General features: G+C 46.3%; 1 protein-coding gene across 1 annotated transcript in view; it reads right to left on the reverse strand.

Annotated features, from left to right (window-relative positions):
* LOC133345589 (exocyst complex component 6B-like) overlaps positions 1-18,132 on the reverse strand; it is a 149,707-nt gene that overhangs the window by 73,916 nt on the left and 57,659 nt on the right. The window contains 3 exon segments of the mRNA XM_061556498.1: positions 6,391-6,502; positions 14,346-14,455; positions 17,879-17,984. Of these exon segments, the coding sequence (XP_061412482.1) occupies positions 6,391-6,502; positions 14,346-14,455; positions 17,879-17,984 (328 nt within the window).

The following is an 18,132-nucleotide window of genomic DNA, read 5'->3' on the forward strand; positions in this document are numbered from 1 at the left end:
TTTCGCCGTGGGCGAGGAATACAGATATAGCGTGACAATGAAATGTTCCTGATAATGCCTTGCGCCAAAAGGAAATGCATGTATGAGTCTGTGTGTGTATGTGTGTGTGTGCGCGTTGCTGAGAATATAAGGTCACAGTGTGAGGCATTGGAAAAGTCACTGGGTCTATTGGAGTGGCCACACACAAGGAGACGCTGCATCGGGAGCTCGCGCTTTGTCCCGAACCGGGTCACGTAACCTCGCACGAAAGCGCGCCGTCACGTTATCGTTACGTGCGCCAAGCTTAAATCATCGTCACCATCGTCAGCAACGATCAATCCGCTGCTGGATGAAAAGCCTGCCCAATCCATCTTCATCTTTTCGCCGTCATGGGATGCAACGATCCATCTCGCTCCTACACAGAGCTCATCTCGTCGTTACGTCCCACGATCGATATGCTCTCTCATGCGAATTTCCTCCTTTGGCTGCTGCTCTGTCATTAAGTTTTGACTGTCAACCGCAATCCCATCCCGAAAAGCGCCCTGCCCAAGCCCACTTCGCTTTCCTTCGCAGTCAAATCGATTTCTTCAACTTGTGTATGTTCTCTAACCCATGTGTTGCACTTTCTGTCTCGCAGCACAATTACAAGCACGCACCTCTCTCACAGGCTTCTCTGAGCACTCGTCAGCTTTTGTTGAATTTTCTTCATCAATGTCCATGTGTTTTTTTTGTATCTGTATGTCATAGCCGCTAAATGTACACTGCTTAAATACGTGGCATGATATTGTGATTTACTGCAGTGGAAACCGGTTAAGGAATTGATCTTCAACAGCACTTAAGAGGGCCATTCGAGAAATCATCAGAGCCGAGATGGTGGCAAACACCTGGGGGACTCCCTCTCTCTCAAAGCTTGCTGTGACCATGTGTTGCCAACACCCTGGTGGTTGACACGTGCATGCTCAGAGAAGGAGGACGACTCACACGATGAGATAGTCACACACTTCAAAGTTCTTGCCACAAATGAACCACAATACCTCGCCGATCTCGTCAAGGAGCATAAACCATCACGCAAACTCCGGTCACCCTCGGAGCAGCCGCTTTTGGCTAGCCATCGAACAAAGACGGCCACTGCATCGCGCGCTTTCAGATGCTCTTCTGCGGCCGTCTGGAACGCTCTTCCTTCCGATATTAGGAAGCTACTGGAGCTGTGCACTTTTAAATCTAGATTAAATTTTTTTAAATAACTGCTTTCTGTGTCTCGTATGTTGTTCTTCTCCAGCACCTCCAATTAGCACCGTTGGCTACGTCCAGTGCGAAGTTCAACATACGTACAAACAAAGTGTGTGTCTAATTATAATTCTTAAATGTGGTTTTAGTGGTGCGGCAGTGGGTGCGGCGGTTAGCAAACTGCGCTATTAATCCATAATGGTTGATATTGGTCGCGAAAGCCTGTTTGTTAAACTGCGCTATTAATGCGGGAGGTTTAATTTTGTTCCTTGGCCTCGGCCGACGTCAGTGGCGAGTGATATCTGAACCGGTCCTGGCCTCCAGCCACCTTCTTCAGCAACCCACATTGCTCAGAGTGGTAAAGTATGGTCAAACAATTGCTGACGACCGGTGTGGCGCAGGGAAGGCCTTCATTCAGCAGTCGATTGACAGATGTCTGTAAATTAAGCCGCATGTAAAAAGGGAAAAAAGTTTGGACACTGAGTAAATTAAGTGCGAGCTTTGCACATTTTAAAACAATCTCATAGCCTTTTGAAAGACAAGTTAAAAGAATTCGTTTTCATCTCATTACCATTTTTGCTTTAATATAGTTTCTATTTAAACCAAATGTTAACAACCAATCAATAGCTATTATAGACGCAGCAGAAAATGAACAAGTCATTATACGTATGTACAAACATTATAAAATATATGCATTTTAATGTTTTAAAACTACGGTTAAAAAGTGGATGGTTTTACTTTGTTCGAGAGGCCACACGGAACGAATTGGCACGCTCAGATGACCCGAGGATTGGTTCTGGTCAGCTGCTCACAATCCTTGCTCGTTTCCCTTCCCGGCGTGTTCCCAGGTAAATCCACAGCTGGCCGGCAGGGACCGGCTTAGGATAATCCCCGACAAGCCCTAAATTGTGGCGTCCCAGGACCCCGCAAGAGTCAGAGGGGTCCCATTGCGCATTACAGTGAACCCAGTCCAAACAGATTAGGTGCCTCGAAACACATCTTAGCCTCTGCCTAAACCCACATCCTTAGCAGCGGGGCCAATGCCAGCGCAAGGCAAACAAAGTGTGCGCACTAATACGCCCTAATACACGACAATTCAAACCTTTGTGTGTGTGTGTGCGGGGAGCGCTATTTCAGCGGTTAGCGCGCTGCGCTACGAATCCAGCCACCAGAGTTCGATTCCCGCTTATGGCCAACACAGGAGACGATAATCAGAACCGGTCCTGGGCCTCCTCAGCCTCTAATAAGTACCTGGTCCAGTGTATAAATATTGCCACTGGGGGGACAAAGGTGGTCAGGTGGGGTGATGGCAATCCACCCCCTCGGGTGCCATGCCGGCCGCCATAGCTGCTCGCTGACAGCACTTACCCCAACAGCCTGTTAAAGGCTATATGGGGGATCTTTGTCTTTATGTGTACCGTCACATATTTTTGCCTTATCTAGGTTGAGCAAATGCAATCATATATCGCCTAATTAAATGTTGTCATGGCTATCCGAGACTTTTCAACTATTAATCATGAGATAAATGGTATACTTTTAATGCAGTAGGGAAATCGTGTTAGCGGGATTGAATTAATTTAAAAAATAATGGCTGGCAGATGTTTAAGCAACCAAGTCTTATAAGTTTCATGACAGACGTGTATTAAATCGTGACAACTAGCCATGAATGTCACCTTAACTTTTATTATGACAGCTAATTAAAATCCTGTAATAACCTTCTCTTTATTGCCTTATTCGTAGATAGTAAATGTAAAACGTCCAGACCGCCGCGTGGCGGTGTGTGCCGTTATTAGCTAGTTCGCCAATTACAATGATTTCCATGTCTATTGATTGCCAAGCACACACAAACAGACAAGGTGGATGTGTAAAGCCCTTTTGTCAACCCACGGATGGGCAAGACCTTTACCATGCCGTTGCAGCCAATGGCAGGGCCCCGCAGCAGTCTATAACACATGTTATTAAACATCCGGGTGGTCGCTCATCGAAGGACTATTTGGGCTCAACACTGCTGGTGATTTGTTCATAGGCTGATAAATGTATATGAGCAACGTAATGCAACTTTTTATTGGATTCTAATTTCGACGTTCTTAGTTGAAAACAGCTGTGAGGCTCCGTTCATCATACGTGGTGTGGTACCACCTCTAAACGTTAACGTTAGAACATGAAGTTTGGAACAAAAAACACAATCAATCCACTGCTGGATGAAAGCTTCCCCAAGCGGTCTCCGTCTCTGAAGGTCCTGTGATATAACCATCCATCTAGCACCTGCAAAACGTGCTAATTCCATCGCTCCATCTCCGCAGCAGCCACATTCTCTGGCGCGTTCTTTCCCTCGGCTGGCATTCCATCGTTATCCTTGACCACCAGCCATCATCCCTGCTATTGGGACATCTGTGAAAGGGGAGCTTCACGGCTCATCGGATTTCTCCTGGACAAATAAAGATTCTGAACAGGATTCGATCGACGTGTCGTGCCGAAACCCACTTACCTCTCTTGTTCCGAGTATGTATTTTATAGTATGAACGCTACTAATAGCTCAGTAGGTTTTACCTTGTAAGATAAAAAAACGCTGTCTTTCCGACAGACCTGTTCTTCACCTGCGGACGGCTGCTTGCGTTGTGGCCGAAACGTCGTGAGAATTGTATTATTTTATTATGTTTTATTTTTATTATTTTATTATCTCCCTTCTACGTGACTTTACCGAAAGAACCAAGAAGAAGATAAAAAAACTGTTTAGCTTTATTTGTATCGACTGTTTTTAAGTTACTCGTTTTGCTTTCCTATACTTTGCACTCCCGTGTTTTTGTATTATTTGTTATTGCAACGTTCTGATCTACCCCTACTAGACATCTGTGAAAAATAGCTTTACACATCATCGGATTCCTCCAGGATAAATAAATATTCTGATTCTGAAGACCTGGTTTTGTATTAACTACCGGGTCAACGGGCAGCTTTTAAGCATCACCTTTATTTATACATGCAAACACCCCCTTATAAACAGAGACAGATGGGCGGACAGGTTATGCCAGTCAACTGCAGATACCAACATATCCAGGAGTATACACACAAATATAAAAAAGGACCTCTGACATACTGAATCGCAGCTGGAACATGAAAGGCCGGGCCAAACGCTCTAATGTGCCGGATAAGCCCCATGTTTTCTCACACTGTCAGTCACAGCGGTTCAGCCAAGAGGCAGCCACTGCTTAGCGCTCGGCACGCAGAGGTCACCTGTTTCTCGGCTAATTTGACTTGGCCAAGGTAACAAACTCGTTTTTTTTTCTTCCTCTCTCTCTCTCGTTTTTCTGCCCGGCTTCAGCAGGACATGAGCGATCGCAGATGTCCGAACCCGCATTTTACCAAAACCACGGTAAAATGTCAACTAAATGGGTTTGGAAAGGAATGGAGTATTTATTTATTTATTTATTTTTATTTAATAATGAGCGCACGGCACTGTTATGTGTGAATGCATGTGGTATTTTCAACAACAACAAAGAAATAAGGGACTGGCTAAACACGCAGCCTGTACCACAGCCCAAGTCTGGAAGGTCGTCTACTGCAAGCACGTCAACACACACACGCTTACCAAAAAATCTCAGATTTCAAGCAATGACGTATTCTCCGATTTAGAAGATGCCCTTTTTTCCTCGTGCACTTTAGGTCATAAGTTGGGGGGGGGGGGGGCGTGGGGGTGCATCTTTTTAACCCGGCAAGCGTACGTGTCTCACCAGACTTGTATGACCTAATTGACGTCGGGCACAAGTTGAGAACCTATTTTGTCAGCAATCCCATCGATGATGTCCGTTTAATATTGCATGCTTCCAATTATGAACGAAATCCATCCCTCTTTCTTTGACGAATGGTGCACGAGTAAGGACGATGTATCAGCGGTGTGAATGCGTTTTAATTATGTAGTCGCTTACAATCGGCCAAGTTGGAAGGCAGCGCAAACTGTAATCCTCTGATTATGAAGAAGGGTTTGTTGAATAATGTGAAGACAAAGCTTGCTTGTGGAAGATAGCATGGCAAATAGGTCCCTGACCAATCTGTGTCAAGTTTGGTAGCTTTTGCTTTGTATGATTGCCGTTTATCCTCACCGTCCGGTTAAACCAAACATGCTCGAACAGGGTCCTCTTGAACACGAGCCTTTAGACTCCTGGTTAAACAATTGTATTGTAAACACAAAGCCTTCCAAAGGCTGTTGGGCTACATGCTGTTAGTGGTCATCTATGATGGCCGGCAGGAGCATTTGAAGGGAAGCAGTGGCCTGAACAACGCTAAACCACCATTTGTCTCCCCGGTGCTAATACTTCACACACCAAAACAGGCCGAGGACCAATTCAAATATTTGGCACCGATGTTGGCCGTGAGCGTCAATTGAACTCAGGTTGAGGAGTTCAGAGCACAGTGCGCGCTAACCACAATGATACCGCTGCCAAAGAAAACACACACACACACACTCCAACACACTCACACAAAGACAAAGATCCCCCGTATAACCTTGAGCAGACTTTTTGAGGCAAATGCTGTTCAACAAGCACCGATCAAGGCCAGCGCAGTACACAAGGGGGTGGGGGGGGGGTGGCCAGCACCACACCCAGACGCCTTCGTCTCCCTAGTGCCAATGTTCACAAACCACACCAGCTACTCATTTTAGGCTGAGTTGACGTAGGGGAGGCCCAGGACCGGTTTAGATATTGGTCACTGGTGTTGGCCGTGAGCGGGAATCAAACTGGGGTCGCCGGTTCGTAAAGCGATGTGCAAACCACTGCACTACCGCTCCCCACAACGCGACCACTCTTCTACCCACGTACATTCACGTACTCGCACATGCACACACGCCGCACGTCCCGATGCTGCTGCTGCTGCCGCCGCCGTTGCCACCACCGCCGCGTAGTAGCCGTGATGTATTACAGAGCCGCTTGAGTTACACGCCACAGGATCGCCACAGTTCCCAAAACACATCCCGCAAAACACTCGCGCCCACGAAATGCGACACCGGAACCCTTTGATGCTCTCCGCTATTAGGAGCAAGAGAGCACACGCGCGTGCTCGAGGAGGCCCCCGCTAGGAGCGGGTCACCGTGGGGTGGCCATCCGGACGCTTGTGGTCTGTGCAGTCAAAATTTAATTTATATATATATACATACACACGCGCGTGCGTGTGTCTGTGTGTGTGTTTTACCTCGGTCAGACCAATGTTGGGTTTCCGGATGAGGTTTTGCAGAGAACTGCTGAGGACTCTGCTTAGCAGAAGGTTTGCCGATTTCCGGATCATATCATCGATCTCAGTGGAGCTGCCACGGCAACAAGGGGAGACAGAGGTTTGGGGAGGGGGGGGCGAGAGAATGAAAAACAAAGAGAAAAAACACAGGAATTCCATTTAAAATGTCGGTCTTTTGTAAAAAAAAGTTCATATTTGTTTTGTTTTGCGCCGTGTTTTATTTGCGGAGGCCGACATTTCAAAAGCACGACGGAATTTTAAGAGAGCACCGTCTGAACACCTCGGATGAGGTAAGCATCATGAGATTTGAGGCAGTGATGGTCATGACGTAATGGCAAGACGCATCTTAGAAGACAAAGAAAAATACTAGCACCTTTTTTTTTTGTCTGTAAAGGAATTTCAGATTTGAACTATTACCACAACCATGACCAAAATGTCATCTTTAAGTAGGTAAGACCATGTTACATGTGCGAGGGTCATGATGTGGAGATATTTTTTTGTAAATATTCTATTATTTTAAGAATCAAATAGCTTTTACTAGGAATCATCGTAGACAATTCGATTCTATTTGTATAAAAAACCATGATTCTCAACAAATACAATTCACAACCAAGAATCTGCAGTATTGTGGGGGGGGGGGGGGGGGGGGGGGGTGCAGTGGTGTGGTTAGCGCCCTGCGCTCTGAACTCAGTGACCGAGGTTCAATTCCCAGCCATGGCCAACATCAGTGGCAAGAGTGATACCTAAACCGGTCACGGGCCACCCCACTTCATCAACCCGCATTGACCAGTGGCGGTGGTGGTTAGATACGGGAAAACCCATGACCGGCACGGTGTGGACATTACTGAAAGAACGGCTGTAAATGGTTATGGATACTCCGCGTGTAGATACAGTATAACCCATTTAAAGCAATGCCAAGCACCATACATAGGCACTTCTGTAAGCAGTAAATATTCATACCAATACACTGACCTTTGGGTCAACCGTAAAACTGCAGTCAAGAATTCGAGCTTATCAGGTTACGCAGTGCAATGCACGCTGCAAGCGAATAGTTATTTAAACCTGCGCACAACACGACGACACGCCATTTTTTTTGTCTCGCGATAAATGCCACAACAAAAAAAATTAACCGCGCATTGCATTACGCAATCCCAGATGCGACAGAATGCCTCTTGGCACGTACGCGAAATCATTGTGTGCGCATGTGGGAAACACATGGGGTGCACGACGATGAAGTCACGTTCATTGCTGCCGTCACTGCGTTGTCACATGCGGGTGCGGAGAGGGGTGGGTGGAATGAAACAATATGATAAAGGTCGCCACTCCCTGCCGCTGCCGCTGCCACCACTGCAGGTAAACTTTTTACCTTTACCCCGTGGCTTGCACTTGGAGGAATGCCATAAACCTGGCGCACTACAATGGGCCGTCACAATACGTGCCAAGAAAAAGCAAGCCGTGCAATAAAGGTGAACAGGGAGGTGCAAGAGATTGACATAATCTTTAAATGTCACAGCTCCTAATTCCCCTTCTGGCACACACTTTACGGCCGCATTTCTTTGTTTGTTAAAGTGTGAAATTCATCACTCGGTAACAATTTTCTCTTTTTTTAACCGTTCAATTTGGCGCATTGTTGCTTGGCGATGGCCATGGAACAAAACCACAAGCGCTTCGGATTCCTCCCGGCCGGAGCGAAAGGCACGACCGTCGTAAGAGGGACGTCTACGGTGCGACTGCGACGACCCTGCCCCCCCCGTGAACTCTGCCACAAATATGAAGCTCTCCGCTGCCTCTGACGCAACGAGCCGGTGCAGACAAAAGCAAAGACCCCAACAAGTAACCTTTCACGGACTATTTGGTTCAGGTTGTGTTAACGAGCACCTACTAAGGAGGGCACAACGCTCAATGTGGTGGTGTGGCCAGCGCCACGTCTCACAAGTGCAAATGTTTACACACGGCACAAGGCACTCGATTAACTCACTAAAAGCTGAGCCCACCAATTCTATACATCACGCGCCAATGACGTCGCTGTTGTTAGCTGCGGCTAGGTATCGAACTCAGGTCACCGGATTTGAACCACGAAGCCACCACTGTCCAATAAGCATACACACACCATCAAAAGTGTACACATTCGTCAAAGACTCGTTACCAATTACATTACATTTTGGATTCAACCTGTGGGCACCAATTCTCAATGTATTATTAGAATTTACTTTAATGCAGTTCCGTGAATATATTAATATTGATATGATAAAAAAAATACGATACTCGTTGCTTAGATGACAGTGAGGCACATATTTGTTACAGATTCTACCACAATGTACATACTCTTTGGTTCTTTCGGTAAAGTCACGTAGGTGAAAATAAAATAAAATTAAAAAATAACGACGTTTCGGAGGCAACACAAGCTTCCGTCATCAGGTTGGACCACAGATTTTTTTTTGCTGTGGTTGTCCCACCTGATGACGGAAGCTTGTGTTGCCTCCGAAACGTCGTGATTTAGTTATTTTGAAATTTTATTTGGTATTTATTTTATTTTCACCGACTTGACTTTACCGAAAAAAACAAAGAGGATGGATCCTTGCAGTCACAAAAACTTTAAATCTAGAATAGTGTACACAGTCACGAGTGTGTGATTGCTAGATGTGCTACGGTATTCACACATTTTGAAAGCAATGTGCTTAATGAATGTATAACTGTAAAAAAGCCAGCAATGATAATTGAACACCTGCTACTTAATACACTTTACAAACTCATAATAAAGCCTCGAACGAAGACAAGAAACTGATCAATGCACGCAAATCAGAAGTTGTTTCAAATAAAGGTGGCATATTAAACGCAAACCTCCACACAGCTAAGTGCTGCTAATTTAGAACATATAAAGTTTCCTTATAAATATCCTGCAAGGTCCAACTCAGAAAGAAACAAAGAATTTGCTGCGTCACAATTGGCTTTTAGCGGTAGAGACTGCGCCAAGTACCGTGCGAGAAAAATTTAATTTGTTGTTCAAGCTAAAAAGTCCTTCGAAAAGTAAACATAACCCTATGCACTTACAGCACATGAATACACACACTCAGACGTACGAGAATAATGAGCTGGTTCCCGAATGAGAGCAGTGTATAAATGGAATATGACACGTAATGGAATATGCATATTGAGACCTTGAGGGAAGTTGTTGAATTTTTTATGACGTATTACCCAAAGGTGTCCACGGCTTGTCAACTACGACTTCCAAATGTGGGGACCTATGGGGAAATTACCACTAAAATATATATATATTTTCGTGCTATAAACCACCAGTGACAACCCCCAGTTTAAGCTGTCATACCTTACTGCTGGAATGTAAAAGTCAACCCAAACAGAACTCTGGCGGCTTTACTCGGGCTAGCAACACGCGCGCTGTTTAGCTCTGTATTTCATAGTAACACAAATTACACAAATTAATCACGCTTATTTATTCATCCGCAGATACAGACAAACTCTCATGAGCCCCATCTGGGACAGGGAATACAAATGACGCCCTTTAAATAAATATAAATACAGTTTGTGGCAATCGACTGAGGGCGAAAGGCGAGGTTCTCTTTGTCACTCCAAACACACAAAAGCCATCGACTCACTCACGAGACCATTACTCTGCAACGCGTTCACTGCTTTACAAGTGCTTTTTTGTCAAGGTGACGTGTTCGGCGGTGGCTCAGTGCGGGTGGGTGGCTCTTCAGGTCAAATGTGCGTCTCTGACCATCGTTGACGTGTACAGAAGCAATTCGGTTTGAAGTGCGGCCCAATGAATACTGCCCCTCCTGATACCGCGCGGTAAAGTGCCTGCGAGCAGCTGCGGTGCGGTTTATCTTTGAGCAAGAACGTATGACCCCGATGGAGCTGTGTGAACGCAAACGGCATCAGAAATGTGAACTCGTTCGCGAAGTTCGTCCCGTGAACCGTTAAGAATTCCAAGCACCTCCGATTAGCACGGTTGGCTATGTATGGTGTGAAAAAAATTCAACATACATACAAGCCATCCTCGCTGATTGTCAGCAATGAACACCGCAGTTAGAATGTTTGACCAACTCGGCATTTTGGTAGTTTACAATCCCATGTACATTGTATAGCGTTTGTGTCAATCCACCGCTGGATGATGGCTTTCCAATATTATGAGAGTCATGGCAAGGTTAGGGGTTATGTGACTAAACTTTACCACACTGGTCAGCACGGGTTGGGTGAAGGGGACATAGAAGTAGGGTACAAGAAATTATGCTGTAACCACCACAAAATCCTCAGAAGCCCCATGTCAGTCAGTGCTCATTCATTGGAACAAGATCCAGGCTAAAGCTGTTTAGCTTCCAGAGATCTGTCACGATCGGAACTATTCCAGGTGATAGTCGTAGGCAATTGAAATGACACTGAGTTGTTTGTATTTTAAGCAATCGTCCTATGGAGCGATTGGCCCCGAGCATGGGAACGGGTAATCTATACCGATGGAACAGAGCCGCAAACGAAGATGAGCACTGCCCAATCGGTCAAGTAGGAAGCGTTACACTTTGAATTTTGACGACACATATAAGCTGCTGAAATAATCATCTAAACTTCAACATCGTGTATATGTTTAAGCTCTCTGATTAATACTGTGAACTGTTATAACAGGCCTGACTCAGGAAAATCATACTCAAATGATGGAAATGCAGTCAGATTTCTGAAACATTAGACTGGATTATGTAAAAGGCTCATCCAGCTTAACATTTCAGACGTGATGTGACTGCCACAGAATACACCGTGACGTGGATGAAAAACTCCATGAAATTCTGAAAAACATTCAACCCACATGAGGACTGGAAGATATTTTATTGCACTGGATTGCCATCCACAAGCATGCAACTTATTTTCATACAACTCCCATCACAAGATCCGACATGGTGTTATTCTTCGACATCACTTTATTATAACTGTTGCACCGCAATTCCCATCCTCTGTGTCACCTCTCGAACTACGACGCAGAGCCGTAGTAGTTTTACAAAGTGTGGAGTTTTGTAACGAGTGATAATGTAACTAAAGTGGCTACCAGAAGCAGATCAAAAAGGGTACCCCCCCCCCCCTTTCTTAAAAAAAATATAGCTTTGGCTTCAACAAGAACGTGCCTAATGCTCTAGGGCATGAGCAAGCACAAAAGCACGGGATCTTTCTTGGCTCCGCTGGAATCAATGGCACAGACTGCCGACGAACGCAGGCAGAAAAGCATGCGGGGCAGAGCACAGTGACAGCCCGGGACAAACGCGGTTCACGTAACGACGCTTTCAAGGCCTTAACCCTGCCACATGGCGGCTCACAATAGGGTGGGGAGGGGGAGGCTCGTCCGATAGGTGTGTGCGCTCGACGCCACAAAAGGTCCCTTTCTTCGTGGCACTGCTATCTCGATACTCTGCCATGGACTCACTGTACCGTGTTACATAGAGGGCAGAACATGAGCCGGCAATTACCCATATCGCCAAACCTCTGAGACGTCGGGGGCACAAAGGCTGAAACGGAGCGGCGAGTGGGGAGACCGCTGACAATGAGATATTTTCTACTTCTCATTACTGTCTTCACCCTGCCCACCACAAAAACTGCATCGTCCCCCCCAGCCCCCGCCCCCACACGTGTGGATTCCCATTTCATCTGGCAGCGACAAGAGATGTCAGGGGCACTCGCACACAAGCTCGTAAGAGTGTGCGCGCGCACGCGTAAAACGCACGCGCACACACGCGCGCGCAAACGCACAGCGCCGCTCCCACGCAAGCCAAGTCTGACGAACGTGTACCTTGGTGCGTACGCACATGCACATGTGCGCACACTAGAAATAAAGATTTCTTGCTTCATTAAAATTGAGCTTCGTCATTAGAATTGCATAACGTTCAATTAGTGGATTACATTATTCACCAATTAAAATCAAAGCAGCTTGAAAGTTGATTTGCTTTAATTGAGGATGGTAACACAAGCTTTCCTGAAATTTGCTCTAAGTGTTCTTGCATGAGAAAATATCTGCCAGTTTTCTCGCTGAACATTCTGAATTCATTACAACAAGACACCCACTCATTATGAAAGAAAGATTTAAGAGCATGTAATGAGATTTTAAAAGTTTTTTGTTCTTTTATCAAATTGAAGACTTTCCAAAAAGCAGAGCTAGGGAACTGAAAGAGCAACCTCTTTAGTGACGAAACGTGATACAATGGAGCAATGATTGTCTTGCGGCATTTTCCATTTCCAAGCAAGGTATCCTTGGTTGTAGTGCAGCCTCCACCGTGCCAATGGAGCTGCGCCAATGGGGTCACTACTCTCCTGTAAATAAACCCGGCATCACTGTTTCCCTGTCGCCTTTACGTCTATTCCCGTCATCCGTCATCACACAGTCCGCATTGTTCCCTGTGCAGACAAGCAGTCTGCGACCACGGCCAGGACTTGCATTAGGAGCTCTCCTCTCTTATGCCGGCCTCTCTAACGTCAAGTGAGGCGGGGGAGGCGGGGAGGGGGGGGGTTAGGGTTTATCACAGGGGTGGGCAACCTTGCCCTGACTTGAGGGCCAAATGGAACTTTAAAATACTTTTGGCGGGCCACACATTAACGCATGCCTCTCGTTCACTTCTGTCACTGCGAAGAGGCCCTTGCAGATATTTTCTGTAAGGGATTAATGGCATTTGAGGCACGTTTCTTCGTGGCAGACATCATGCGGATGCAGGCCGTATGACATGAAGTCATTTGTCGTATTCCCAACCCTTGGTTTATCGCGCCGCACGCTTACACGCCAAAGCACCACGTATGGCAACGCCAGGCGCTTAGCGTGCAGGGCGTGTGAAGTGGTTTATTAAAAGGGGGTGAAAATGTATTGATATGGGGATTGGGGATTTCAAATCATTTCCTCTTTCATCACTTGTTATATTTTTTTTATCCAAAACATAGACCCTCTACGTGCTGTGCGAACGCAAGGCTCCTTCCTATAAAGCAGTGCCATCATCAACATCATCCAAAATCACCGCCATCCGACACACGAGCCAATTTCCTTGAACTTCCTCCAAGAATGACGTCCCCCCTCGGGCGAGTTCCCTCCCTTTGGCTGCCACCCCGTCGTTAGTCTCGACCGCTGGTCATCGTCCCCTCCCTTCTAGCGACGTGTTCTGCCCAGACGCATTGACTTTTCAAAAAAGTCAATATTACACGTTTCTAAAACTTGTGTATGCGAACGCTTGCATGTGCTCCTCTTCCTCGGTGTATCCATCAGTGTACGTGTATTAAATTATATGTAACAAGCAATATATATTTTATAATACATTTTGAATTAGTTATATAATGTCTTGAGCAATAATACCAGCAAATGTTGTGTGTGTACGTATATATATATGCTTAAATTGGAGACTGAATTTTAAATACATATATATTGTTCCCCATAGAAATCCACCAAACATTAACTTACTCAGGTGACTACCACAGGGCTATAACATTTCAATTGCAAGACAAACACGCTGACAGGTTCCAATAATTAAACCCTGCTACTGGGATGAAACATCCACAGCTTTGCCCGCTACAGCCATTTGTTCATACACTGCTTGGATAAGGGCATGCCCACGCCATGTCGGCCATGGGGGTTAGTTGACCACACTTCACCACATTGGTCAATGCGCGTTGGAGAAGGATGGGGCCCAGGATTGGTTCAGACATGACTCGCCACTGTGATGTCAGCCGAGGCCCGGATTCGAACTCGGAGGACCGGCTCATTGTGCAGTACGCGGACCACTGTGGCAACGCTGCTGCTGCGCTGGGACGGCGTAAGCCAGACTCTTGAAATCTCGGCATTAAAGCTAAACGCACGCTCCCCCCTCATCCTCACGAGCGCCCTCGTCGCATCCAATGGGACGCTCCGATGTCCGCGTGCGGCTGTCAGCTCTGAGCCTCACCTGAGATGGAGATCTTCGGAGAACTTAAGGCAGGCGTAGATGAATTCCTTCACCTGCGTGTAAATGCTGGGCACGAACTGCGAAAACGGGATTTTCTTTGGGAAGGTTTGCTGGAAACAAAAGAGCCAAAAAAAACACGTCAAATAAAACACGAGATGTAAAAACAAAAAATGACGACATCCTTTCAACGGGCAGCCCCGATCACGGCATTATAAACGAAGAGGTTTCTCAAAAAATTGTGAGACGCGTAAGAAGAACGGCGCGTAATAATGCAAGGTCCGGTGTTGGGTATTAACTTCAGGTTGGGTCTACGAAACGTACCCACCGTTTGTACTCAACAGTGGGGAGTTGTATGAAAGGCACAAATAGCCGTGCTGAGTGACAAGTATAATCAACACTTCTTTTGTCTCATTCAAGTCGCGTGTTATTTCGTTCATATATGTCGGTCGACGCATTAAATCCGGACAGACGATAACATCACGTTGCAACGGCGCAAAGACCACACAAAATGTTTATATACAGCACGTAGCAAAATTCTGTCACGAAGAGCAAAAAAAAAAGCCCATTGTGTTTTAAGAATGAGGCCTTCAATGAGTGCATAATGATAACCGTGATGTATGGAATGTAAACACGCTTGCAACAAAAAAAAATGTACAAGACCTGAAAAACCACACCACGTGCGCACGGACAGATTCAACATTTAGAATAAGTCTAAGACACAATAAAATAACCGCACGTATTAAAAAAGTGCACGAATCCAAGACGTCGCCATCACAATTAATAAAAATAAACAGACCAGAGAAAGACGTCTAGCAGGATGGGGATGAGAATAGCATGAGTTAAGCAAAGGAAGGGTGGTCATGAGAGTGGACCACGCATGAACGGTTGCCCAAAGAGAAGAAGTGATGAAATGAGACTGAGCTAAGGTGCAGCTGCATAGAACGTGGGCTTTGGCATTCATCCATAAATCAATTAATAAAAAGAGCTAATGACCATGGTGATATATTTATGTATGTGACTGCGTATGCTAACTTATAACTGCATGTGTGTGTATATATATATATAAACAGAGCGGTGGTGCATTGCTTAGCGCAATACGCTACCAACTCGGCAACCCAAGTTCGATTCCAACTCACGACCAAAAAACGAGTGATCATTGTCGAAACCGGTCCTGGGCCTGCCCTAAGTCAACTCAGCCTCAAATGAGTACCTGGTGCGATGTGTAAACATCAGTACTGGGAGAGGCAAAAGCAGTAAAACTGACCACCCCAGAACGTCATTATGCGAGGTGCCAGCCTTAATAGATGCTCGCTAACAGAACTTGTCCCAACAGTCTGGTAAAGTCTACATAGAAGGCAGTGGGAGGGGGGCAGATCTTTGTCTTTGTGTATATAAGTATACTTTACTTTATTTGCATAGTTGCAGTCACAATGAGTCCATCTGGACCGGTGTTGCACTCGCGGCCAACCGAGCAGGGGTCAACGCACGGGCTAATCTATCTGCGCCGGGAAGATTTCTTTGAAAGTCGCCGAGGTCCGCACGCTCGGCGGCTGAAAGCTAAGCGAGCCCTTGGTGCCTGGGTGCCCCCCCCACCCAAAGGGCCGGCCAGGATAATCCCCGCAAAGCCAAGGGGGGGGGGGGGTTGGGGGGGGGGCTTCTGTAGGCGTGCAGCGGTGGCCCATCCCGTACGGGGGCTCTATGCAAGCAGCGCCCCGGAGGTCAGCGCTCGGGGTTAATCCCGAGCAACCTCCCAGGACCTCCGCGCCTAAGCCGCAGCGGCAGCCATGGCAACGGCGTTATTGAAAGTCGGAGATGAAATCGTCGGTGAATAACCGAGCGGCGGCGCCGACGCGCAAACAAAAAAAGAGGCGCTTCTCGCGAAGCGGCGAGCTGGCCGGGTGCGGCATGCTGATGAGCCATTATGGTGGCGAAACGAGTCTGTGGATGAGCCAATTTCGCCGCTAGAAGGACGTTCGGCCATATTTCGAGGTTGGCGAGCTAGTGGATGGCTTCAGTTAGCCTGGTGGATGCCCTAAATGCTGCCGGTGAATGATCTCAACAGGCAGTGCCATGCCGGACAGTGCCATGCTATGTGGTCAGTGGTTCGAAATATAGAAGACCCTTATACAGAGACACAGAAACTGTCAGAAAGCAAAAGCCAAACATTTGACATAATTAGCCTGTTTAGAAACTTAACTTACAGCAATTGCGACGACTATATTAAAAGAACATTTGACAAATTGGGCAGTAAAATATGAAACGCACATTCTTCAACGTCGTATTGGGTATAAGATGAATAAAAACGCTTCGCCTTTTGGCTTCTTATATAAACAAAAAAAATACTAATCAGCTCAGTTGCTGGGGTGCCGTGTGACCTAATCTCCCGTGGCTTCTTTCCAATTAAATCGAAAAGCCCAAGATGCCACGACCGAGCAGATGCATCGGGCAGGGGAAGAGTCAAAGGCGGCCCCGGCAGACAAGGTGGCCCCCCCCCCGCCTTGAGACTGCGGTGGCATTTCGGCGCCCAGAGCGCCTGTCAGATGCACTTAACCTCGACCCGCTGCTTGCCCTCCTGCCATGTGGTGACCACAGATGTCCCCAGCTTTATTTAGGTGCAATCGGGTCCCCGGGAGACGCGGGACCTGTCAGCTTCTGAGAGCCATCGCCGCATCAAACCTCCGCGCTTGTGAGCAAGACCTCGCAGACGCCCCCGCGCAAAGCCACGCGACGGCTGCGTTAATGCCTCCGTGACTTGCGCAGCTCTAATGTCAGCTTTAATTAGTGCAATTCACCAGAACCCATCTGGAGATTAATATTCGTGTGTCCTGGCCTAATCCATGTGCGAGTGATTTCATAGCCACTGTGTCATGATATTTGCGCAAATGCCATACCCTTTTCACCCCTCTATTTCTGCGCTTGTAAACGATCTCATAATACCGCTATTTATTTATTTTCCAAGGAAGGCATCAATGAGCCTACAAAGACTATTTCGTAGAGGGTCCTGGTACATTTGGGATGGTTGGATAATATAATTAAGAAGTGTTTGCTATACGGGAGGATACGCCAGTATCGGTGAAATTAATAAAGGTGTGATAGTCAGCGATGCCATCTCTTGGCCAGGCCCCAGTCCTATTCCTACACTACCGTGCAAGCTCTGGTAGTCAACAGTTTGGGTTAGATCAGGTAAATATATAGATATGTCGTTAAAACCCGCTACTACCGGACACAGTCAACTAGTAAGGGTCGTCACGTAAACAGAACGTGGCCAATTCGTCACTAGTACAGCACACCGGTGTGTTGGAGAGCCAAGCCACAGCATTTACAATCCGACAGCCAGATTTGTGAAGTCTAACGGTTTCATTGCTGATATAGGAGGCATAGGCTCAGCCTGCTTAGCTGTTGACATTTGAAGCCATTGGGTGCAATTCAGGCAATTTTGTCGTTGGCTATATTTGGCGGTATAGTCGCAAATCTAGCAGGATTTCCAGAGAAAGGGTTACCAATAAAAAGTTAATGTCAAAGACAGAACATACCTTCTCCAATTCTGCATCCATCAGGGGGAACTGGCTAACTATCTTCCGATATTCCTCGTCATTGTTCACTGGAATTGGGCTAAAGTTATCTCTCTCAAATATTGCCCTGTGAAAAAAAGGAATTCATGATTATTAACAATATTCAAATAAAAAAATGGACTTAATTTTTTTTAAACAAATGAACAAAACATATATTTCCCTACTCAAAACATGTATTCTATCACTGCAGTAACAATGTAAAGAACTCAAGTAAA

This window comes from Lethenteron reissneri, chromosome 22 (assembly GCF_015708825.2).
Source record: "Lethenteron reissneri isolate LAM-NWPU_2019-01 chromosome 22, ASM1570882v1, whole genome shotgun sequence".
Classification (NCBI taxonomy): Eukaryota; Metazoa; Chordata; class Hyperoartia; order Petromyzontiformes; family Petromyzontidae; genus Lethenteron; species Lethenteron reissneri.